A 24,779-nucleotide genomic window follows, 5' to 3' on the forward strand; every position below is an offset into this window, starting at 1 on the left:
ATGGACTCTGGGTCCACTAACACCCCTGCATCACAGTCCATTCCAGGAATACCAATTCTAGTCTGTTGGAACTGAAGCCCAATATCTCTGATTGTGACGCCAACCAAATATGCCACCTTTTACGCCAATATCATAGAATCCCTACAGTGTGGAAACAGGCCATTTGGCCCAACAAGTCCACACCGAATACTGTCCACTCTGAAGAGTATCCTACCCAGTAATCATTCCCTACCTTATTACTTTTACATTTCCCCTGACTAATGCACCTAACTGGCACATCTCTTGACACAATAGGCAATGTAATATGGCAATCCATCTAATCTGCACATCTTTGGACTGTCACTGTGATGCCTATTCTGCCACCGTTTTGCCGCCACTAGCGTTGGACCCAACCAACATTAAAGTTACCAATCCTCAGGCACCATCTTAAATCACTGGGCCTACCTTGCTGATGCCTCCGTCAATGTGGCAGCCACCGATGCCCATACCAGATCCTGCACATGTCCCTCTGCCAGCTCCTCTGCCGCCACTTTACCGGAATCCTCTGCCACGACTCAGAGCTGGGCTAAGTCACAACTGTCGATGCCATGGTTGCAACTGGGCTCTTCATGAGAGGTGAGTGCAATAAAAGAGAAATGCAACAAAAAGAAAAGTGGATAGATTGAGTGAATGAGTCCTGGGCACATCTTCTGATGCCATCTTCCTGGAACACCACCACCTGCAAGTTCCTCTCCAAGCCACTCACCATTCTGACTTGGAAATATATCATCGTTCCTTCACCAAATGGTCACAGCAGTTCAAGAAGGCAGCTCACCACCACTTCCTTAAGGTAACTAGGAATGGGCAATAAATGCTGGCCTAGCGAATGATGCTCATATCCCATGAATGAATGAAAACAATTCTCAGTTGAGCTTTGGCATCATGTGTGGAAAGCTATGGTATGTACAACTACCTATTTAAGAAGTCTCCCGGTGCAGTGGCTCAGTGGTTAGCCCTGCTGCCTCGCAGTGCCAGGGACCCAGGTTTGATTCCATCCTTGTCGGGTGACTGTCTATGCAGTGTTTGCACATTCTCCCCGTGTCTGCGTGGGTTTCCTCCCACAGTCGAAAGATGTGCAGGTTTGGTGGATTGGCCATGCTAAATGCAGGGTTATGAGAATAGGGTAGGGTAGGGTGGGTGGGTGGGTCTGGGAGTGATATTGTTTGGAGGGTCAATGCAGACTTGATAGGCCAACTGGCCTGTTTCCGCACAGTAGAGATTCTATGATTCGACTGTATTTGAGATTGATCATATCTCCACCGTGGGCGGCACGGTGGCACAGTGGTTAGTACTGCTGCCTCACAGCACCAGAGACCCGGGTTCAATTCCCACCTCAGGCGACTGACTGTGTGGAGTTTGCACGTTCTCCCCATGTCTGCGTGGATTTCCTCCGGGTGCTCCGGTTTCCTCCCACAGTCCAAAGATGTGCAGGTCAGGTGAATTGGCCATGCTAAATTGCCCGTAGTGTTAGGTAAGGGGTAAATGTAGGGGCATGGGTGGGTTGCGCTTCGGCGGGTCGGTGTGGACTTGTTGGGCTGAAGGGCCTGTTTCCACACTGTAATGTAATGTAATGTAACTGGTCTGGAACCTTGCAGACTTCAGCTGCAGCTCCATGTTCCTTTGAAATGAATTGAAAGATTCTGCGTCAACCAAGCAACCAATTCTGGATACCCGCCATCTTCATGTCTCCTCCATTCCTTCCACCAATCAGCCTAAGCCTGTGCCCCAGTAATTAACCACTCATACTCTCATTCACATCTTTGTCTTGAAATCTCTCCACACCCCTGTCCTCTCCTAATGCAATAACCTCAGTGGTAGTGCACCTATCTCTGAGGCTGAGGACCTGCGTTCAAGTCCCACGTGCCCTGGAAGTGTGTCTAAACATGTTTGTGCAGGTTGATTAGAAAATATCGAGAGAAGAAGATGGAGGCCCTTCGGGGTGCAGTGGTAGTGTCCCTCCCTCAGAGGCAGGAGGCTTGGGTTCTAACCCATCAGCTCCAAAAGTGTATGATGTCATCTCTGAACAGGTTGATAAGAAAATATTTTGTAAAAAGCCTCCTCCATCTCACTCTCTTCCCTCTGAGCGTTTCCATCCTCCCTTTCCAACCTTTTGTCCGTCAACTCTTTGTTGAAGGCTGTACTTTCATCGAATTCAGCTCACCTTCTGGAATTCCCTACTCTTAAACCCTGTCAGCTTCTGTGACACTCTCTCCACCCTGATGACTCTCTTTTAAAAGCCACATTTTCAAATAAACTTCTGCCACTACTCTCACAGGATCACTCCATTCTCAGCTTATGTGTCTGTTTCAAGAGTCTTGGAATATTCTCTGTGCCAGAAGAACTACGTAAGTGGAGATGAACTCCTGAAATCAGGAACTACAGTTATCTGTGAGTTAATCCTTGCTTTATGAACCTTGAGGCCTGATATGGTCTGGTACCAGAGGAGCCCAATCCAGACTGGAGACTAGGTGCTAGTGTGGACTGGGTTGGAAGATCATTGTTTCTGAACTTTTACTTCTGCAACACTGCACTTTTATTTCTCTGTTTTTCTATGTAGTGACACGATGGTTCAGTGGTTAGCACTGCTGCCTCACAGCGCCAAGGACCCGGGTTTGAGTCCCACCTTGGGTTACTGTGTGGAGTTTGCACATTCTCCCCGTGTCTGCATGAGTTTCTTCTGGGTGCTCTGGTTTCCTCCCACAATCCAAAGATGTGTAGGTTAGGTGAATTGGACATGCTAAATTGCCCATTGTGTTAGATGGGTTAGTCAGGGGTAAAATGTAGGGGATTGGGTCTGGGTGGGTTATTGTTCAGAGGGTCGGTGTGGACTTATTTGGCTGAAGGGCCTGTTTCCATGTTGTAGGGAATTTAATCTAAAGTAAGACCTTGTAACTGAAGAAGCTATACCTGGGTACCTTTGTACCTGTGATGGAGCTATAAGTGGTGACTTATAAACATGCCAATAAAGCTCATTCCATTCCATTCTAATCATAAATCATTAAGAATAGAAAGCGTCAGTTATGATTCCTGCACTAATGAGCTAACTAATGGGACAGCATTTGTGGGAGTAGAATTTGGATTGTGCATAGCATAGATTAGTTGGCATGAATGGAGCTGAAAATGTGTTGCTGGAAAAGCGCAGCAGGTCAGGCAGCATCCAGGGAACAGGAGAATCAACGTTTCGGGCATAAGCCCTTCTTCAGGAATGAATGCCTGTTGGCATGAATGCCTATAACCAAAGCCTCTCACCAACTAGAGGAAGAACACCTCACCTTCCACCTTGGGACCCTTCAATCACAACAGCATCAACATCAACTTCACTAGTTTCCAAATCTCCCTTCCTCCTGCCACCTCAGCCCAGATCCAACCCCACAACTCACCACCGCACTCTTGCCCTGTTCTACCTGTCCATCTTCCTTCCCACCTATCCACTCCACCCTCCCATCTGACAACCCCACCCTCCTGACAGACTTATAACAATTACCCCACCTGCATCCATCTATGGCCTTCCCAGTTACCAGTCCCACTCCAGCCTCCTATTTATCCCTCAGTTGCCCTTACCCCTCCACATTTATGATGAAGGGCTTATGCCTGAAACGTCGATTCTCCTGCTCCTCGGATGCTGCCTGACCTGCTGTGCTTTTCCAGCACCACACTACTGACTCTAACTCTCCAGATCTGCAGTCCTCACTTTCTCCTTGAATGCCGAATTATTTGCGGAATGTAATGTGTACTCATAACTGCAGGAGAAAATTCAGCTGAAATTCCAAGTTGTTAAATCAGGCTGAAAAGTGTAGATACCAATTGAAAATAGGATTAGGTTTGACTGTGATGCTCTTGCTGTCAAACAGTTTGGTGCTTTCCCATCAACTATGAACTGAAAAATGGCTACTTGGGGGCGAGGGGCTGGAGATATTTGTCAATATATTGAGGAAGGAGACTGGAAAAACACAGGAAAAGAATTGACACAATTGCTGTAATCAATCAAAAAGATTTTTTTTATTTAAAAGAGATTCAATAATATTCTCCACAATTGCTCATTGCAATATAAATTCCTTTTTTTCTTACAGAATTGAGACCTTATAAATGAAGCATTTCAGTTACAAATGCAGGGCTGGGTGTACTGCATATAGTTCACATGCAGGTGCAGGTGTCAGGTCACATCACTGTCCCCACAATTAAACCCTCTAACCTTAAATTAAATCACCTTGATAATGGCTCTTATCTGGCAATCGGAGAACAATGCAGCTGGGAACAGTCATTGTATGTTTTTTCTCCAGCCTGTGTTTAAATGCACTGTTGTTTCCTCTTCTCTATTGGGTCAGTGTTGTACTTAGAGGATTACTGAGCTCGGTATTCTTTGAATGAGATAGTTGTTCACTCTGCTTGTTCTCGCCTATCAATGTAAGCTTCCTTTTAAGGGTACAGTATCATTTTCATCAGACACCCTCTCAGCTTTTTCTCAATTCGAGAATAGAGCTACCTCATTTAGAATGTTGTTGAACAATAAAGTCCCATTTTAAATTATTTTTCAAATATAATCTTCAATAATTCAAGTTTATTTTAATGAACGTATTGTTTTTCCCAATGTTACTCTATTTTCTGACACTTTTGGTTTTTGATGCAAAGGTCACTGGCAGCCCTGTTCATGTGTGATCACCTCATGTACCCTGCTGCTGGATCATAGGTATTTGAGCTGTTTGACCTTGGAAGGCATCACACACAAGGCGAAACCAACTCTCAACCCACAGACACGTGTGTGCTTTAAAGATGTCACCAATTAGAATCCTGGCTCAGTTTCCCCCTCACTAGTCTGGCTATACCAAGCTCAATTCAACTGTAACCAGTTAACTCAAACTAGCTTGGGATATCAAGCCTCTCTGTCCCCTCCAGTTTACTGAGTGATCCACTCACTAATGAGATTCAAACTTAATTGGGTTTATGACAAGATGCAAACATCTGGCTTCTATAGGATACAGTCTTTGGTTAGCCTTGGTTTGAAACCAATGAGCCTTGGTTTGAAAGAAAATGTTTTTTGTGTAAGAGAGCTCTTCCCACAGAGCTTCAACTACAAAGAACTCTGATTAATTTTTCACCAGCTTATATAAATCCTTTTTAGCACAGATAACTTTGCAGGAGGGGCCCCAAACTGCCATTGGAAATGGCTCAAAGGTAATGTGAAAGATTTAAAAGGACTCTAAGGGGCAATGTTTTCATGCAGAGGGTGGTGTGTGTGTGTGTGTGGCATGAGCTGCCAAAGGTGATGGTGGAGGCTGGTACAACTACAACATTTAAAAGGCATCTGGATGGTTTTATGAATAGGAAGGATTTGGAGGGATATGGGCCAAATGCTGCAAATGGGACTGTATCAGTTTAGGGTATCTCATTGGTACAAATGAGTTGGAGTGAAGGATCTGTTTCCACACTGTATAACTTTATGACTCTATGATCCAGTGCAACAGTATTGTTTCTAACTGATTTTCATCTTTTAACAGCAAGAGAACAGGTTCTTATAATGTTCTTTTCTGCTCTGGCCATCCAGTCAGTAAGTGTTTTAATTTGGTGATGCATGACCTTTGCATCCTAAGGGTTGCTGGACAAGTGGGCAGACTGAGAGCCAGAGTTGATTCTGTTCTGAAGGTGTAGCGATGCATTGTACCTTTAAGAGAGTTTAAAAACTAGCAAGGACTGACAAAAGCACAGAGAGTCCTGAACAAAGTAAGAATGTAACACTTGGGAAACAAATAGCTGTAGCTGAGTTGCTATGAAACAAAAACAAATTCAAATTTGGCCAATCAGTTTAAATTATGCCCCAAGATAGCAAAATCCAATCAAATTTGAATTTACCATTTTGATAATATTAAAACCAATGAAACAATTTAATATTTTGGGGTATAAAACCAGATGTCTTGAACAGTTAGAAGGAGAACTGCCAAGGACATCCAAAAATATAGACTGCTAGTTGAAGAGCTCTCTGAAAAATACCTGTCTATAAGAAGTTTGAGCAGCAGAACATCGAAATTGACCGAAAGAAAATCTGCAGAGAAAAATCTACAAAGTAGAATTGACGAAGCTGACTGATTTTTGTAACATGACTTTCTAAAATCTTCATCAGGGCTTTTTTTATTGGATTAGTATTGTAGAGTGGGAGGTAAAAGATGGCTTTGAGAGAAAGGAGTTGTAAATTGTTGTTGGTTTTAACATTCTCTGTTGGATTTAAAGAATAAAACTGTTAATTTTTACCTTAAATAGTGACCTCTGGGATAGTTCTTTGCCTCTCGAATTTTAACAGATTACGGCGTGAGGCGAACTTTTTCTCTGTAGCTGGTTTAAGTTAGCAGAGGGGTTCACCCCGTGTCATAACAATTTACCTTCATTTGCCACTCACTGCTCTACTGGTGTAGAGGCGGAATCAGGGCTTAAAGTCTGATGATGTCTGTAACAACCTTGATAACTAATAATGCCATTGCATCACAGGCCAAGGTAGTAAACCAGGGAAGGATTGGTCTTTCATTAAAAAGACTTTGCTTCTGAAATTTTCTACATCTCCAGTCACCAGCTCACAGTTTAGCACCCTGTAAAATGAGCAAGTGAGAAATCAGACTGGAAAATACAGACACAGCTTTGGAGATCAGTTTCCCCTGTTTGAGGGTTACTGACAGCCCACACACAAGAACTGGACTGTTAATCTAAAGGCAGATGGGGAGCAAACCCCTAACTGGTGTGAAGAAAATGCAAAGAAAATTGAATTGAACTTTTGTTTAATAGGGAAACATCAGGACTCTGGATTCTTACAAATTAACTTTTTAATCAGTCTAATATTTTGATTATATTTTCACACTATTGTGATCAGAGGGTTAGAGTATTGTGAATCAATATTTAAATGACAAGTCGTTCTGAACAGAATTACTTTGAGGGTGGGATGCAGAGCTCTGGACAATAAGTCATCTTCTGGGACAACTATTTTTGCTCAGGTACCTACAGAGACCCCAATGAACTACTCGTCGAACCTCATTAAAATCAAGTCAAATCAAATCAAAAGAAAGCAAGGTATGCTGAAGGATAGCTCCTTCAAGTGGTTTTACAAAGAATGTTCTCAACCATCAAAAAGTAGTTCTCTTAAAACACAAAAAATAGTTCACTATTGGGCTGGCCTAAGTCCCAGACCTGTTCGCTGCTGGTACTGACATTCAATCAACTTTAAAGAGAGATTTTTAGCAATTGGTTCTTGCCCATATTTCATCCCCAACACCACAATATTTTGGTGTTTCAAGATGAGAAAAATGCACAAACCTTGAAAATCTTAAAATAAAGCATTCTGCAAGTGTCTGTTTCCTCCAAAAGGAGAAAAGAAAACAATATTTTTCGGGTTATTTTTATGTTTTCTCTATCAGATGCTGATTGATTATACCTTCATTTCCAACCTTTAACTTCAAACTCACACCATAAGACCATAAGGTACAGCAGCAGAAGTAGGCCATTCAGCCTATTGAGACCACTCTGTCATTCAATGAAATGATGACCAATCTGATAACCCTCAACTCCTATTTTCTCCAACATCTGGAACAATTCTAAATCTTTAATATTTAAACACCAGGGGTCTGGAATATTACTGTTTGTATTGTTAAACTCAAAGCTCTTTTTGTGAGATGTTCCATGTTAACTATTTTATGGTGATTTTGGAGGTTAATACCCTGTTTAAAAAAAAGATGACTACAAGTAGCATAAACTGGTTAAGCATTGCTGATTATCAGAAACAGTAAATGTTCAAAATTTCTTTATGGGACGTGGGGGTTATGGGCCAAGCCAGCATTTATTACCTACCCCCAAAGCCCCTTGAGAATATGGTGGTGAGCTACCTACAAATGGACAGTTAAGTATCAATTGTATACAGTGTAGATGTGCATTTGAAACATGTGGGCAACAAATTTCCTGACAAAAGGGCATTTCATAACAAGTATTAATATTCAGAAATTAGCTGTATTTAAATTTCCCTCCTCCTGCCCCTATGGCATTTGAACTCATTTCTCTAGAGATTCAGTATGGGCCTCTGGGTTGCTAATTCAGTGACATTACCACTGTGCCACAATACCTTCAATTGGTAGGTTGAACTATCAGTAACATGACCATTAGGACTCACTGAAACCAATAGTACGGTCTTCATCTCACTACAAAAACATTCATTGACTTGTGGTCCATTGCTGTCCATTGAGTGCAACTTCTCCCAGCTCATTCTTCCAATTATGTCATGTTCAGCACTTCAAGACAGACATTACAAAGAAAAAGGAAAGACACACATTCAAAATGTAAAAAAGTAATTGTTTGTCATACTGTTTTGCATCTACTCAGCATGTGAGATGGTGCCAATGGCAAAACATTCTTCACTATAACCTGACGTGGGATCCCGTTTCCTGAATTCTATCCGATGATGGATCCGTGATTGCCAGGATCAGAAGAACCCCCAATGCCTGAAGCATAGGGAGTGCTGTTCTGGGGCACAATGAGGACTAAGATTCTGGCAGTCTGTTCACTGTAGATTCTGTAGGTTCCCGGAATCTGTACTTTTCTTCGAGTGTGATGTCGTTGCCTTGTATCTGGATGACTGGCGTTGTTGGATGCACACAGAGATGGTCCTGGTTCTTTTTGTTATAAATATTAACCCTATGTCCCAGCTCTGGGCTGGCGTTAGTGGACCCAGGCGGACTTGGTAGCTTGAGATTTACTGGGTCCAGACCCTTCTGAGTCAGGCACGTATCCTCTGATAAGGTGGACAGGAGTTCCTGCACCACCACCCTTTTGTCCTGGTGCACTCCCGCCTCCTTCTCAGGCCTTTCCAACAGGTAGCTTTCGGACGATGCTTCCCTAGTTGTGCTGCAGTCCGTGGAGGAGCCCAGGGTTTGGCTGCTGATGCTTTGGGCTTGTGTGGTGGTGCTGTCTATAGATCTGGAGGCACTGCCTGAATTATCGCTCACGGAACTGCTCACCCTCTCGAGCTTTGCCGGCGTCTCCACCGTCAAGAGGTCAGACGAGGCATTGTGAAGGGAACTGGGGAGATGGACATCGATGGCAGCAGTTGTGATAACATGGGAGGTACCTTCTGGAATTCCCATATCTAAGAAAGACAAGCATAGTTATCGCCACAAACAAAATCACTAAGCATTTCAGCTGCAGTAATGAGTTGAGGATATTTCACCTGATATCAGCCTGAGATTGAGTGTGTATAAGCAACTTATGACTCCTGTAAACACCCACTTATAAGAATGGATTGGAACTATTTGGAGGAGGAAATCCCTCTGTTTTATTTTGTAACTGGCACAGGGCCTTGAAACCCAATTTTCACTCCAAATTTAATATTGGTGTAAAGCAGTTTCAGATTTGCAATGCTCATTTTATTCTTTCACAGAATCCTGGAAAGGCCAACACTTGCTGCCCATCTCCAGAGATCCTTAAATTGAGTGCCTTTCCAGACCGTTTCAGAGTTGACTACATTGCTGTGGTTCTATAGTCACGTGTGAGCCAGATTGGGTAAGTATGGCAGATATCCTTCCCTAGGAACAGAATCAAATGGGTTTTTAAAACAACATTCAATGATAGTTTCCAGGCCAGGATCACCAAGACCAGATTTTACCTGAATCCCAAATCCACCAGTTTCCTAAAGTGGAATTTGAGCACATATTCCCAGAGCATTAACCTGGATTACAAGGTCTAGTGGTATTATTGTTATGCCACCATCTCCATCATTAGTATATATCTGGGGTGCAAAAGCACTATTGGAGAAAGCCCTTGCATTTTTCTGGGGCCTTATATTAGTCCAAGATGTCTCAACGTGCTTTACAAATCAGTGAAACCCCATTGAAGTCTTGTCTCTGATGTAACACAGGAAACGGGACAGACAATTTGAGCCTATTGAGTTTTCATGAGCAGGAGAATTCATCTTGTGATCTGCATTGAGGAATAAACTTCCTTACTTTCAAATTATGCCAAGGGATTCTTCCTGTCCATCTGAGGAAGTAGACAAAGACCATAATATGTAGGAGCAGAAGGAGACCACTCAGCCCATCAAGTCTGCTCTGCTATTCAATGAGATCACGGCTGAACTGATAATCTTCAATTCCACTTTCCTACCTTTTCTCCATGACCCTTGATTCCCTTACTAATTCAAAATCTGTCATGCTCAGTCTTGAATATACTTAACAACCCAGTCTCTATGTGTGGTAAACAATTTCACAGATTTACTTTTCTCTGAGAGAAGAAAGTTCTCATTTCTGTCCTAGCTGAGTGACTCCTTACTCTGAGATTATGTCCCTCTGTCAAGAGGAAGCAAGCCTGTAAGAAGCTTATATTTTTCAATAAGGTTGCCTCTCATTCTTAAACTCCAATGAGTACGGGCACAACCTATTCAACCTCTCCTCATGAGATAAACCCTCCGTACCTGGGATTAATATCCTCTCGTAAAGATCGCTCCACTGACAATGCAGCTCTCCCTCAATGCTGCCTGGAATTTTTTGTACTCAAGTCTAAAGAAGTGACTTGAATCTGTAACGCTCTGACTCAGAGCTTGGTGCCTGCACCTTAGTCACGTAACACCAGGGCAATTACATGCAGCATTCGACTAAATGATTTTAACATGGAATAATGGATGCTGTGAGTAATTGAAAAAAAAGTAATCTAATCAAGCAACTCGGATGATTTATAAATAGAATAATAGATACCTGAAAGTGATTACATAGTAGTAATCCAATCAAGGGATTCAGACATTGTCAGAATCTGTGAGCAGCAGCTCTATAAATGACATTCAAATCCAGAGATTACATTACATCCTTGAAATCAGTCACCTCAGCCCATTGTACACCTTCAAAGGAAGATGGTTATTTTGGATTACTGTCACTTATAAAAGGGTCAATAGCTGTTCAGGGCCAAGGAGAGATGGAGAGCTGTTAATGACACTATTAGACACATCTTTGATGAAAGGGAATGCTCTCTGAACAGGTGTTACTGGTGGTGAGAGGCCATGAATTAATGACCAGACATGGAATTTTGATAGTTTGGAGTCGAAAGGCCGAAGAGTCTTTTCTCACGTTGGAGTTCAGTCTTCCTCATGTTTCCAGATATTAAATATATTTCATGCCAATTGATAAGGAGCTTTCAATCAATTTTTAACCACCACATGTGTCATCAGACAGTTATGAACTAGTGCATGATGGATGCAAAGGAAAAATAATTATGGAATTGATGTGGATTGACGGAGAATTAATCTTCATTTGACTCTTGAGAAAGCTTTGCCCTTTATTGTTGTTATCCTTTTCAGCTGTGACGCTGGTGGTGATGCTCTTTCCTCAGATTATAGACTGGAACTTCCCTTTGAGGATGTCAGTGCACAATACAGGGAGTGTTGGACAGCCTGGCGATGCCGTCTTTCAGATAACAAATTATACCAAGGCTGTGTCTTCCACTGAAATAACTCCACAGAGGCCAGTATCCTATCACCAAGTCACCCTTCATTTACAGTACATAGACTGACCAGTTAATTCAGAGCCAGTCCCTAGAGTAGTGCCAATTGCTGAGACTCCTATTTATATCTGTCAGCCAAGGTTCCCTGGTTGACTCAGGTTAACAGCTCCAATCAGGAATCTCACACCCAATGAGATATACCTGGCCTTCATTTCAATTATAACAGCCACCAAGGTAAATTCCTGCAGTGCTGTTTCAGGGATTATCTGTGGGTCACCTGGCCAATACTTGTTCTTCAAGCCATGTTATTGAAGCAGATGATCAAATCAAGTTCACATTTCTGTTTTGTGAAAGCTTGCTGTGTGAAAATTGGCTGCTGTGGCTCCCACATTGCACCATTATTTTTAGGAATTTCCTTACCAAATTATTGACAAACTTATCCTTGTATGATTTCTGTTTGCCCAGTACTGAGGGCAGACTCTCACATTATTGGGACATGGATCATGTATTTAAGTGCAAAGAGCCTAGGCTCAGTTTGGTCACTGTAAGGGTTTGGCACTTGCAATTTTATCCAGCAACAGTGCTGGAAATGAATCATTTGAAATGTGCAGATTCTCTAGTCAGGAGGGTAAACTGCAGCTGATCTGTAGGACCATTTGAGGTTCAATGTGAAGAATCGTAGTTTTGTGATAATGGGTCCAGTCACCGCAGTTCCATTAGTGAACCAGATATGTGGATTTATTGTTAATGTAATCCAGACACAACATGAACCTTTCTGGTTCGGTTATCAAAGCACTGACTCCCCTACAGGAGGGTTGACTTGGTCCTGAGGCATTCCACCTTAAATCTTTATACAAATCCTGGCTACCTCATTCCCTACAGACATAGTAATGCCATTATCAGATAGCTCGACAGCGCTGAGCTTTGAAGGCACATCATTAAAGTCAGCAAAAGCACAATGGGAACAATAAAGTTGTGTAGGTAGATTGGAGGAGTGGATTGATTCCCTGAAGGATGATGAAGGGCTTTTGCCCAAAATGTTGATTTTTCTGCTCCTCAGATGCTGCCTGACCTGCTGTGCTTTTCCAGCATCACACTCTTGTCCCTAAAGAAGGTTGAGAGGCAATGTGATCAAGGTATTCGAAACTACAAGACATCTGGACACAGTAAGAAGGAGAAATTGCTGTAAATTTGATAACTATAGTGAACTATCACTTTAGGAGTCTGATCGTATGATGTCTTGATGATGTGATTAGGCATTTTGGTCAGGAAACAGCCTAGCATAAACTTGTTGTCTGCAGAGTCAACATCTCTTACTGTGTAACACTTGAAATGTAACAGAAACTGTTTCCATTGACAAAAGTGGTCAAGAACTAGAGAATATGGATTTAACTAAAGACAACATAAAGAAAAACTGTTTTTATGCTGCCAATAGTTGGGATCTGAATTAGCCTGCCTGAGAGTATGGTGCAGAGCAGTTCAATTTTGGCTTTCCAAAGGCAATTAAATAAATACATGAAGGGAAAAGCATTTGCAGAGCCATGGGAAAGGATACATGTAGTAATTAGAACCAGATGGATCTCATTGACTATGAGATCATTGATTGGGGTTGTTAACCTGGGCCAATCAGGAAACACTGACTGACAGAAATAGACAGGAGGTAGTGGAGTGCATTATTTCTCCCTCCAACTCTATTTTGATTTAGTCCCTACCCTCCCCTTCACTGTTTTGATCACACAGCACTGTCCCTTGATGTGAAGGGCAGTGTTTGTCACTGGCCACCCGGGTGTTTTCCTATCTTCCTGGTGGTGGAAATTGAATAAAGATTGGTGCACTTTGTGTCTTTCACTGTGTCTCACACCTGCACACACACACCATGGGTGCTGGGGATAAAATAAGCACTACCGCACTTAGGTGGTAGTGTGGGAAAAAAAAAAGAAAAAAAAGAAGAAAGAAAAAAAAGAAAAAAAAAAAGAAAAAAAATAGACAGGAGGTAGTGGAGTGCATTATTTCTCCCTCTAACTCTATTTTGATTTAGTCCCTACCCTCCCCTTCACTGTTTTGAACACACAGCACTGCCCCTTGATGTGAAGGGCAGTGTTTGTCACTTGCCACCCGGGTGTTTTCCTATCTTCCTGGTGGTGGAAATTGAATAAAGATTTGTGCACTTTGTGTCTTTCACTGTGTCTCCCACCTGCACACACACACCATGGGTGCTGGGGATAAAATAAGCACTACCGCACTTAGGTGGTAGTGTGGGGGTTAAAGAAAAAAAAATAGACAGGAGGTAGTGGAGTGCATTATTTCTCCCTCCAACTCTATTTTGATTTAGTCCCTACCCTCCCCTTCACTGTTTTTGATCACACAGCACTGCCCTTTGATGTGAAGGGCAGTGTTTGTCACTGGCCACTCGGGTGTTTTCCGATCTTCCTAGTGGTGGAAATTGAATAAAGATTGGTGCACTTTGTGTCCTTCACTGTGTCTCAGACCTGCGCACACACACACCATGGGTGCTGGGGAAAAAAAAAATATAATAAGCACTACCGCACTTAGGTGGTAGTGTGGGGGAAAAGAAAGAAAAAAAAGAGAAAAGAAAAAGAAAAAAAAAACAGAAGTGTTCCAAAATAAAAAAAAAAGAAAAAAAATAGACAGGAGGTAGTGGAGTGCATTATTTCTCCCTCCAACTCTATTTTGATTTAGTCCCTACCTTCCCCTTCACTGTTTTTGATCACACAGCACTGTCCTTTGATGTGAAGGGCAGTGTTTGTCACTGGCCACCCGGGTGTTTTCCTGTCTTCCTGGTGGTGGAATTTGAATAAAGATTCGTGCACTTTGTGTCTTTCAATGTGTCCCACACCTGCACACACACACCATGGGTGCTGGGGATAAAATAAGCACTACCGCACTTAGGTGGTAGTGTGGGGGTTAAATTATAAAAAAAGTAAAAAAAAAAATTAAAAAAAATAAACAGGAGTTGAAAAAAAAATAGACAGGAGGTAGTGGAGTGCATTATTTCTCCCTCCAACTCTATTTTGATTTAGTCCCTACCCTCCCCTTCACTGTTTTGATCACACAGCACTGCCCTTTGATGTGAAGGGCAGTGTTTGTCACTAAAAAAAAGAAAAAAAAACAAAAAAAAACAAAAAAAAAGACAGGAGGTGGCAGCGGGCCGTGGAGGGGGTCGTTAGGGCCGACTGCCTGCCCCTCTTCTGCGGTTACGTTAGGGCCCGGGTGTCCTTGGAGAAGGAGCACGCGGTGTCGACCAACACCCTGGAGTTGTTCAGGGAGAGGTGGGCGCCGCAGGGAGTGGAGTGCATCATTTCTCCCTCCAACTCTATTTTGATTTAGTCCCTACCCTCCCCTTCACTGTTTTGATCACACAGCACTGCCCATTGATGAGAAGGGCAGTGTTTGTCACTGGCCACCCAGGTGTTTTCCTATCTTCCTGGTGGTGGAAATTGAATAACAAATTTGTGCACTTTGTGTCTTTCACTGTGTTTCACACGTATACACACACACCATGGGTGCTCGGGATAAAAAAAAGAAAAAAAAATTGACAGGAGGTTTGTGTCTTTCACTGTGTCTCACACCTGCACACACACACCATGGAGAGAAAAAAAAGAAAAACGAAAAAAAAGATAAAAAGAAAAAAAATAGACAGGAGGTTTCACACCTACACACACACACACCATGGGTGCTGGGGAAAAATAAGCACTACCGCAGTTAGGCGGTAGTGTGGGGGAAAAAAATAAAAAAAATAAAAAAAAATAAAGCAGGCATATATATATATATAAAAAATAGACAGGAGGTTAAGGATGACTTGGTGATGGAATACTGGCCTCTGTGGAGTTACTTCAGTGACGACAGAGGGAAAAAAAATGAACAGGTGTGTCTGTTCACTCTGAGAGCTGCCTCTGCCTCTGAGGGAGCTGGATCAGTGTGGAGTGAAGGACTCTGCTCTTTTTTTCCACTGTATTAAAGAGGAGAGGAGACTGATTCTGTTGGTGTCTTCCCATTGAGGAGGAAGGGTTTATTTTGAAGTGTTTTGTTCCTTGAAAAAAACTAGGAGATTGTGCCTTTGAGGGAACTGGATCAATGTGAGCGAAGGACTCTGCTCTTGTTTTTAAATAAAAGAAAAAAACAGAAAAGAAAAAAAAAGAAAAGAAAAAATAGAAAAGAAAAAAAAACAGTTTCCTGAACTCTGGGACTGACTCTGAGCTGGCAGTCCACCGCCAGTGTACTGTGCACATGTAAATAAGAGATGACTTGGTGACAGGATACCGGCCTCTGTGCAGATATTTCAACTTGGCAGTAGTAACAGCTAATTTGCTCTAGAGGAGAGCCAATATGAGTTTGAAGGGCCAAATAGCTGCCTTCTGATGAGAATGGGGATGGATGCACCAACTATCCAGCAAGCCTGTCCCATACCACAATGGCCCCAGCATAAAAACTTAACCCCTTTGTAAAGTCCTTCCTATCATGTAACCTTAGAAACATTGAATGGTTACAGCACAGAAGGAGGCCACTCAGCCTATCATCTCAATGCTGGCATTAAACAAGAGCAACTCACCAATCCCTGGCCTTTCACCTGGAGTCCTGCAACTTTTCTTTCTTCAGGCAATGATCCAATTTCCTTTTGAAAGTCTTGTTTGAACCTGGCTCCACCTCACTCTCAGGCTTTGCATTCCTGATCCTAACCACTTGCTGTGTGAAAATGAAGAGGTTTCTCTTTGTGTTGCCATTGCTTTTTCTGCCAATCATCTTAAATCCATGCCCTTTTGGTTCTGGATCCTTCCACAATTGGAAATGGTTTCTCCCTACCTGCTCTGTCCAGACCCCTTGTGATTGTGAACACCTCAATCAAACTTCCTTCATTTTCTCCAGGGAAAACAGTCCTACCTTCTCTAATCTTCATAACTAAAATTCCTCACTCCTGGGACTGTGTCAATGAATCTCTTCTGCACCATCTCTAATACCTGCACACCTTTTCTAATGTGTGGTGTCAAGAACTGGACACAAGTCTTCAGTTGAGATTGAGCCATGCTTTATACAGGCTTATCCTTACGTCATTGATACCGCACTCTGTAACTCAATTTCGCAAACCTAAGATACAGTATGCTTTATTAACTGTCCTATCCGGCTGCCCTGTCACCCTCAGTGATTTGTCCGTATCCTTCTTTAGAACGGCAAGCCTTTTTGGAATGTTGTCAAGAGTAGATATGTCCTGGAAAAGCACAGCAGGTCAGGCAGCATCCGAGGAGCAAGAAAGTCAACGTTTCGGGCAGGAGTACTTCATCAGGAATGAAGCTGGAAACCTTGGGGGTGGGGGGAGATAAATGGAAGGGGGTGGGGGTGGGGAGAAGGTAGTTGAGAGTCCAATTGGTGGTTTAAGGAAGGGATAAAGGTGACAGATTGGAGAAGAGGGTGGAGCGGCGAGGTGGGAAGGAAGATTGACAGTTGGGACAGGTCATGGGGACGGTGCTGAGCTGGAAGTTTGGAACTGGGGTAAGGTGGGGGGAGGGGAAATGAGGAAACTGGTGAAGTCCACGTTGATGCCCTGGGGTTGAAGTGTTCTGAGGCGGAAGATGAGGCGTTCTTCCTCCAGGCGTCGAGTGGTGAGGGAGTAGCAGTGGAGGAGGCCCTGGACCTACATGTCCTTGACAGAATGGGAGGAGAAGTTGAACTGTTCAGCCATGGGGCGGTGCGGGTGTCCAGGAGATGTTCCCTGAAGCACTCTGCGAGAAAGCATCCAGTCTCCCCAGTGTAAAAGAGACCACATCGGGAGCAACAGATGCAATAAATGACATTGGTGGAAGTGCATTTTTGGAATGTGGCCTTTCGTCATTCTTTCTCTCAAAATAAATCACCAAGAGAATCCAAAACAAACCCAGAGGAAACCACCAGGATCATTAACAGGGGAAATAAGATCTGGAACTTCCTCTGCATTCCTGTAGAGCATACATTTATATTGATCTCTTGTGTTCCATTACAATCTAAATACTTGGGCCTTATCTGAAGAGCAAATAAATCCCACAGACATAACCATGTGTTAGTCCCAATCTCTCCTTTTGTGGTGCTACTCTTATCTGTCTCGGGCCACCCTCACACATTCTCTACAGCTCATCAGGACATTTGTTACCCAGCTACACCCCGCTCAATCCCTCTTCCTGTTGCCCTCCAAAATACCCTTTAGAAGAGACCTCTGCAGCTTTTCAGCTCTGATCCAATCAATGGCCAAAATGCAGATCTTTTCTGCGTGTCACCTTTTGGAGTATTTATTTTCATGCAATTTCAAGGCCCCTCCTCATTTGTCTTATTGTCTGTGATGGAATCTTAAGCTTCAACATTTCAATGGCTTCTTTTTCTCTTCCACAGATCTTCAGTTATCGTCTCTATGTTAGTACAGTTCCCAAAATGGACACATTATACCTGATAAAGGGACAAAGTTCATTTGGGGCTTGATCTAGCCAATGGGGCAATCATTCCTTCAAAACACACAGGCTTTGTTTATTCATTCACAGGATAGGGATGTCACTGGCCAGGCCAGTATTTATTGCCGAGAGGCAGTTAAGAGTCAATCACATTGCTATTGGGTCTGGAGTCACATGTAGGCCAGAGCAGGTAAAGATGGCAGTTTCCTTCCCTGAAGGGCATTAGTGAACCAGATGGTTTTTCCCCAACGATTGGCAATAGATTCACATTTACCATTGGACTCTTAATCCCAGATATTTATTGAAATCTGATTCCATCAGCTGCCATGGTAGGATTTGAATTCAGGTCCCCAGAACATCATCTAGATCTCTAGATTAATAGTCCAGCAATAATACCATTGCCTCCCCATTAATGTAATGGTTAACGTAGTGATGGTTGATTGAGTCTGTAAGTTTTGTTAGGCTGTGATTCTAGGATTGTTATTCAGTTCGATCATAATCAGGGGCAACAAGTGTTACCTTGATTATGACATGTGTTCAGATGATTAGTGTTTACACAATAGGGTGGAGGGGCTGAATGGTCCAGTGCCAGGGATTTACTCTATATTTAGGTCACTCTTTATGTGTCAAATATTTCCCTAAGATGCTGCCCATCTTTTTGTTTCCATCAACAGAGACAAGATGTTTGCTGCCCAGGGGAGACTAAAGCTTCCTAATGCCAACAAATTGGAACACGATTTCAGCTGAATTGAAGAGACTGTGGTGTGGAGGGAGGGGGATAGACCATGGGATGTTGAGTACTCACCGCTGTTGGGTTCACTGTAATACTGGCTGATGTAATTGTTCATATCGTCTCTGGTGACAGCTTCTGCAAGATAAATTGTGACAACTTAAGCACATTGTGCAGATCCCACTTCAACAGAACTGGGAATCATATCATCGGTCTATTCTGGTAAACATCGCTTTCAGCTTCTGTCTTTCATTATCAGGATCATTTTCTCTGCTGGGCTGTGGTGCAACATTGAACTGATCATCTGACCTAGAACTCGCTCATGCACACATTTCCTCAGTCTGTAAGGTTCTCAAATTCATTAGACTTATGACAAAACTTCTAAAGTATTTCATTGGCTGAAAAGCACTTTGGGATAACCTGAGGTTGTGACATGGGATGGCACGGTGGCTCAGTGGTTAGTACTGCTGCTTCACAGTGCCAGGGATTTGAGTTTGATTCCACCCTGGGGTGACTGTGTGGAGGTTGCACATTCTCCCTGTGTCTGTGTATGTTTCCTCCAGGTGCTCTGGCTTCACCCCATAGCCCAAAGATGTGCAGGTTTGGTGGATTGGCTATGCTAAATTGCCCACAGTGTCCAAGAATGTGCAGGCTAGGTGGGTTAGCTATAAGAGAGATAAGGTGGCTCTGGGTGTTTGGAAGGTTGGTGTGGATTGAATGACCTGCTTCCACACTGTAGGGATTCTATGAAAAGTGCTATTTAAATGGGTTCTATGATCTTTAAATGCAAGTTATTTCTTTACTATCCACTCATGTCTTCCACATAGGGCAGTGCCATACTTATAGCAATTGTATGTTACCCAGCAGCCCTGCTTGACCCCTTCTCTATTTGTCCCTCTACTCTCTTTAAGTCCTGACTTCTGTTGGGTTTATACAAAGCTCTCAGTGCAGTATCCTTTACAATTGTAAAGACTAGGTAAAACAAAGAACTGCGAATGCTGAAGATCCGAAACCAAAACAGGAATAACTGCAGAAACTCAGCAGGTCTGCCGGCATCAATGGGGAGAGAAACAGAGATAACATTTTGAGTCTGGTGATTCTTTTTTCAGACTAGGCGACCACTTTATGGAATACCTCCATTCTGTCAGTAGGAATGATTCTGAACTCCCAGTTGCTTGCCATTTCGACAACCCCCTTGCTCTCGTGCTAATGTTTCTGTCCTGAGCCTACTGCAGTGTTTCAGGGAAATACCAATACAAGCTGGAGGAACAACATGTTATTTCCCACTTAGACAATTTATAGCCTCTAGAGCTCAATATTGAAAGCCACAACGTCAGAAACTGACCACCTGACATGTCTTCTCCACCTAGCTTAAATTCTCTCCCCCTTCCCAACCCCCAGCCATGATTTGTTGGTGTCTTCTTTACTCTTAGCAGAGAGGATCTATTCATTCCTTTTACACCTTAGTTTACACCCATTTTACATACCTTTTTCTCTCTCACCACAATTAATAACCCCTAAGGTTTTTGCACTGGACCTCTACACCATCTGCCCCCTTGCTCCTCCTCTGCATCTCTTAAAACTATTTAAACAAATTGCAACACTATTCAGTTCTGGGTGTAGGCTTGCTCGCTGAGCTGCAAGGTTCATTTCCAGACATTTCGTTACCCTACTAGGTAACATCTTCAGTGGGCCTCAGGCGAAGCATCTACCACCCCTTGAGAAAAGGAACCGGAAGTGACTTCACCACAGGAAATAACATCACCACAGGAAATGACATCACCAACCCAAAGAAACCGAAACATATAAAGTGAAAGCAGGAATTTTCAGCATTGCTTCGCCTGAGGCCCACTGGAGATGTTACCCTAGCAGGGTAACGAAACATCTGGAAATGAACCTTGCAGCTCAGTGAGCAAACCTACATTTAAAACCTGAACCTGAGCTACAAATCTTCTCAAAACCCACTGTTCAGTTCTGGTGAAGAGTCATACTTCTGGTGAAGAGTTGGTGGAGTTGTGGATAGTGCTGAAGAATGTTGCAGATTACAAAGGGACATAGATAAGCTGCAGAGCTGGGCTGAGAGGTGGCAAATGGAGTTTAATGTGGAAAAGTGTGAGGTGATTCACTTTGGAAGGAGCAACAGGAATAGAGAGTACTGGGCTAATGGTAAGATTCTTGGTAATGTAGGTGAGCAGAGAGATCTTGGTCTCCATGTACATTGATCCCTGAAAGTTGCCATCCAGTTTGATAAGGTTGTAAAGAAGGCATGTTAGCTTTTATTGGTAGAGGGATTGAGTTTTGGAGCCACGAGGTCATACTGCAGCTGTACAAAACTCTGGTGCGGCCACACTTGGAGTATTGTGTACAGTTCTGGTCACCACATTATAGGAAGGATGTGGAAGCTTTGGAAAGGGTTTAGAGGAGATTTATTAGGATGTTGCCAGGTCTGGAGGGATGGTCTTATGAGGAAAGGCTGAGGGACTTAATGCTGTTTTTGTTAGAGAGAAGAAGGTTGCGAGGTGACTTAATTGAGACATATAAGATAATCAGAGGGTTAGATAGGGTGGACAGTGAGAGCCTTGGATGGTGATGGCTAGCACGAGGGGACATAGCTTTAAGTTGAGGGGTGATAGATATAGGACACATGGCAGAGATAGTTTCTTTACTCAGAGAGTAGTAGGAGCATAGAATGCATGCCTGCAATAGTAGCAGACTCACCAACTTTCAGGGTATTTAAATGGTCATTGGATAAACATATGGATGAAAATGAAATAGTGTAGGATAGATGGGCTTCAGCATGGTTTCACAGGTCGGCGCAACATCGAGGGCTGAAGGGCCTGTACTGCACTGTAATGCACTATGTTCTATGTTCTATACTGGCCTGGAAATGTTTCTCTCTCCACAGATGCAGCCAGACCTGCTGTGTTTCTCCAGCATTCTCTGTGTTTGTTTTAGATTTCCAGCATCCACAGTGTAAAATATACACTTCTGGTATCATCCTTGTAAACTTTCTCTCTGCTGCCTTTATAGCATGGGTGACACAGTGGTTAGTACGGCTGCCTCACAGTGGCAAGGAGCTGCGTTCAATTCCATCTTCAGGTGACTGTGTGTGGAGTTTGCACATTCTCCCCGTGTATGTTTACCTTTGGGTGCTCTGGTTTCCTCCCACAGTCCAAAGATGTGCAGGTTAGGTGTATTAGCCAAGGGAAAGTCAGGGTTCCAGGGATAGAGTAGGATTGTAGGTCTGGGTGAGGTGCGCTTCAGAGGGTTGGTGTGGACTTGATGGCCTGAATGGCCTGCTTCCACAGTGTAGGGATTCTATGGTCAGGTTAATGATATGGTGACAGCAGATAGGTCTATATTCTGCTCAGAAGTATTGCAATTTAACAGATATTTATATGTTTCAGCCCATTTTAACAAGGAAGCTGGGTTAGACAGCCCATTACTGAAACCCAAAGGGAACTGCTAAAAGGCTGCCAATCCTGTTCTTCCAAAATCTTTCTCCGCCCTGAGAGCGAGTGAATGACTAACTGAAGCCTGTTGTAGTACCACCACCACCACCCACAGGCTATCTTTTGTCCTTATTTATTTGTTCTTTGTTTTATTACTTAAGTGCGAAGTGTCAAGTCCACTGTTAACTGTCCACCATTGTACTTGCAATTGTAGCAAAATCCAACGTGCGTTTCCCTCATGCTATAACTTGGGAGAGAAATAAGATTCTAATGAGCTCTAAATGATCTATCTTATGCCACTGGACAGAGGTAATTCTCTCCCACCACCTCTGTCAGACAACATTTTTGCTCCTGTTTTTGACTCATAATTAGGTTTGCTTAAGAATGTAAACGTAAGGCCTCTTCTGGAATACTGTGTCAAGTTCTGCTCGCCCTGTTATAGGAAGGATATTATTAAGCTGGAGAGGGTTCAGAAGAGATTTAGCAGGATGCTGCTGTGTATGGAAGGTTTGAGTTATAAGGGAAGGCACGATAGGCTAGGGTGTTTTTCACTGGAGCATAGGAGGTTGAGAGGCAACCTTATAGAAGTTCATAAAATAATTAGAGGTGTTGACAGTGTTAATGGCAGTTGTCTTTTCCTTAGGATGGGGAATTTCAAGACTAGTGGGCACATTTTTAACGTGAGAGGAGAGAGATTTAAAAAAGGCATTGAGGCAGTTTTTTTACACAAAGTGTGTTTCACGTGTGGAATGAACTTTCTAAGGAAGTGGTGGTGGAGGATACAATTACAACATTTAAACAATATTTGAACAGAATAATGAACAGGAAAGGTTTGGAGGGATATGGGCAGGAACAGGCAGGTGGGACTAGTTTAGTTTGGGATTATGTTCGGCATGGACTGGTTGGACCGAAGGGTCTGTTTCTGTGTAACTCTGTGACTCGAAGAATTAGAAATAGGAATAGGCCATCCAGCCCTTTTAGCCTGCTCCACCATTCAATACATTCATGGCTGACCTTTACCTTAACCCCAGTTTCTTCCCTGATACCTATATCCTTTAAATCCAATAATGCCCAAAGCTCTTATGATCTCAGCTTTGAATGTATCAATGACAGAGCATCTACAGCTCTCTAGTGTAGACTTGCAAAGATGTGCAGCCCTCTGAGCAAAGAAATTCCTCTTTCTCTCAGTCCAAATTGATTGAATCCTTAATCTGAATTTACTTAGAGAGTAAGATCCAGCATAATCGAACTTACAGTATTAACCATTTCCAGTCATGAATGCATTTTAAGACTTCATGAACTGTTAAAAGTTATTTTTCTTTACATCTTGCCTCATTCATTTGTACGAGATAGATGACTGTTCACTGTGTCTGTCATGTTAGAATCCTCAGCCACCCCCACATCCACCCAAGTCCATGAAAGGGGATGAATTAAAAGCAAAGCCCTGGCCAAATCAAAAAAAGAGAGACTTGCATATTTGTGACCAAAGGAAGTTACTGCAGTAAAGGTGTTATACAAATGCAATATAATGTTGTTGAGTTCCCACAGGCTAAAGGAGGGAAAGGTATGAATGATCCTGCCCACATTCAGAGGCCCATCGTTGGAGATCTAATCTGATCATCCTCAACTTCACTTTCTTGCCTTTTCTCCATAACCTTTGCTTCCCGTACTGATTAAAAATATGCCAGTCTCAGCCTTGAATATAGCTTTGACAGCCTTCTGTGGTCAAGAATTCCACAGATTCGCTTCCCTCAGAGAGAAGAAATTCCTCCTCATTTCCGCCTTAATGTGTTATTCTAAGATGATGTCATCTGATCCTCGACTAAGGGGGAAGCAACCTTTCCATATTGCTTGCAAACGTATGCTGATCCATTTTGAATGGGTACAAAGGACAGGCAGTGCACTGGAAAGGTGCTGCTCTTTTTAACGCTGTACTCCAAGGGCTGCCCATATCTCTCCAAACCTTTCCTGTTCATTATTCTATTCAAATATTGTAATTGTACTCTCAAATACCACTTCCTTAGAAAGTTCATTCCACATGTGAAACACACTTTGTGTAAAAAAATTGCCTCTTATGCCTTTTTAAAATCTCTCTCCTCTCACCTTAAAAATGTGCCCACTAGTCTTGAAATTCCCAATCCTAAGGAAAAGACAACTGCCATTAACTCTGTCTACACCTCTAATTATTTTATAAACTTCTACAAGGTTGCCTCTCAACCTCCTACACTCTAGTGAAAAACATCCCAGCCTATCCAGCCTTCCTTTATAACTCAAACCTTCCATATACAGCAATATCCTGCTAAATCTCTTCTGAATCCTCTCCAGCTTAATAACAGGGCGACCAGAATTTGACACAGTATTCCAGAAGAGGCTTTACGTTTACATTCTTAAGCAAACCTAATTATGAGTCAAAAACAGGAGCAAAAACGTTGTCTGACAGAGGTGGTGGGAGAGAATTACCTCTGTCCAGTGGCATAAAGTAGATCATTTCGAGCCCATTAGAATCTTATTTCTCTCCCAAGTTATAGCACGAGGGAAACGCATGTTGGATTTTGCTACAAGTGCAAGTACAATGGTGGACAGTTAGCAGTGGACTTGAGAACACTTCACACTAAAGTAATAAAACAAAGGAAATAAATAAGGACAAAAGATAGCCTGTGGGTGGTGGTGGTACAA

The 24,779-nt window shown here is 42.8% G+C and overlaps 1 protein-coding gene across 2 annotated transcripts in view; it reads right to left on the reverse strand.

The window, feature by feature from the left end:
- Positions 1 to 4,018: 4,018 nt before the first annotated feature.
- The window catches only part of tmem266 (transmembrane protein 266), a 156,186-nt gene continuing 135,425 nt past the window's right edge, over positions 4,019 to 24,779 (reverse strand). For both annotated transcript variants that reach the window (XM_087982041.1, XM_043680377.2), the window contains 2 exons: positions 18,727 to 18,789; positions 4,019 to 9,151 (listed from right to left, as the gene is read on the reverse strand). In XM_087982041.1, the coding sequence (XP_087838167.1) occupies positions 8,547 to 9,151; positions 18,727 to 18,789 (668 nt within the window). In that variant the 3' untranslated portion in view covers positions 4,019 to 8,546. The remainder of the gene's footprint in view (positions 9,152 to 18,726; positions 18,790 to 24,779) is intronic.

The sequence above is a fragment of the Chiloscyllium plagiosum genome, unplaced genomic scaffold (assembly GCF_037043375.1).
Source record: "Chiloscyllium plagiosum isolate Xiang-an unplaced genomic scaffold, Cpla_swu_hap1 HiC_scaffold_42, whole genome shotgun sequence".
Lineage (NCBI taxonomy): Eukaryota > Metazoa > Chordata > Chondrichthyes > Orectolobiformes > Hemiscylliidae > Chiloscyllium > Chiloscyllium plagiosum.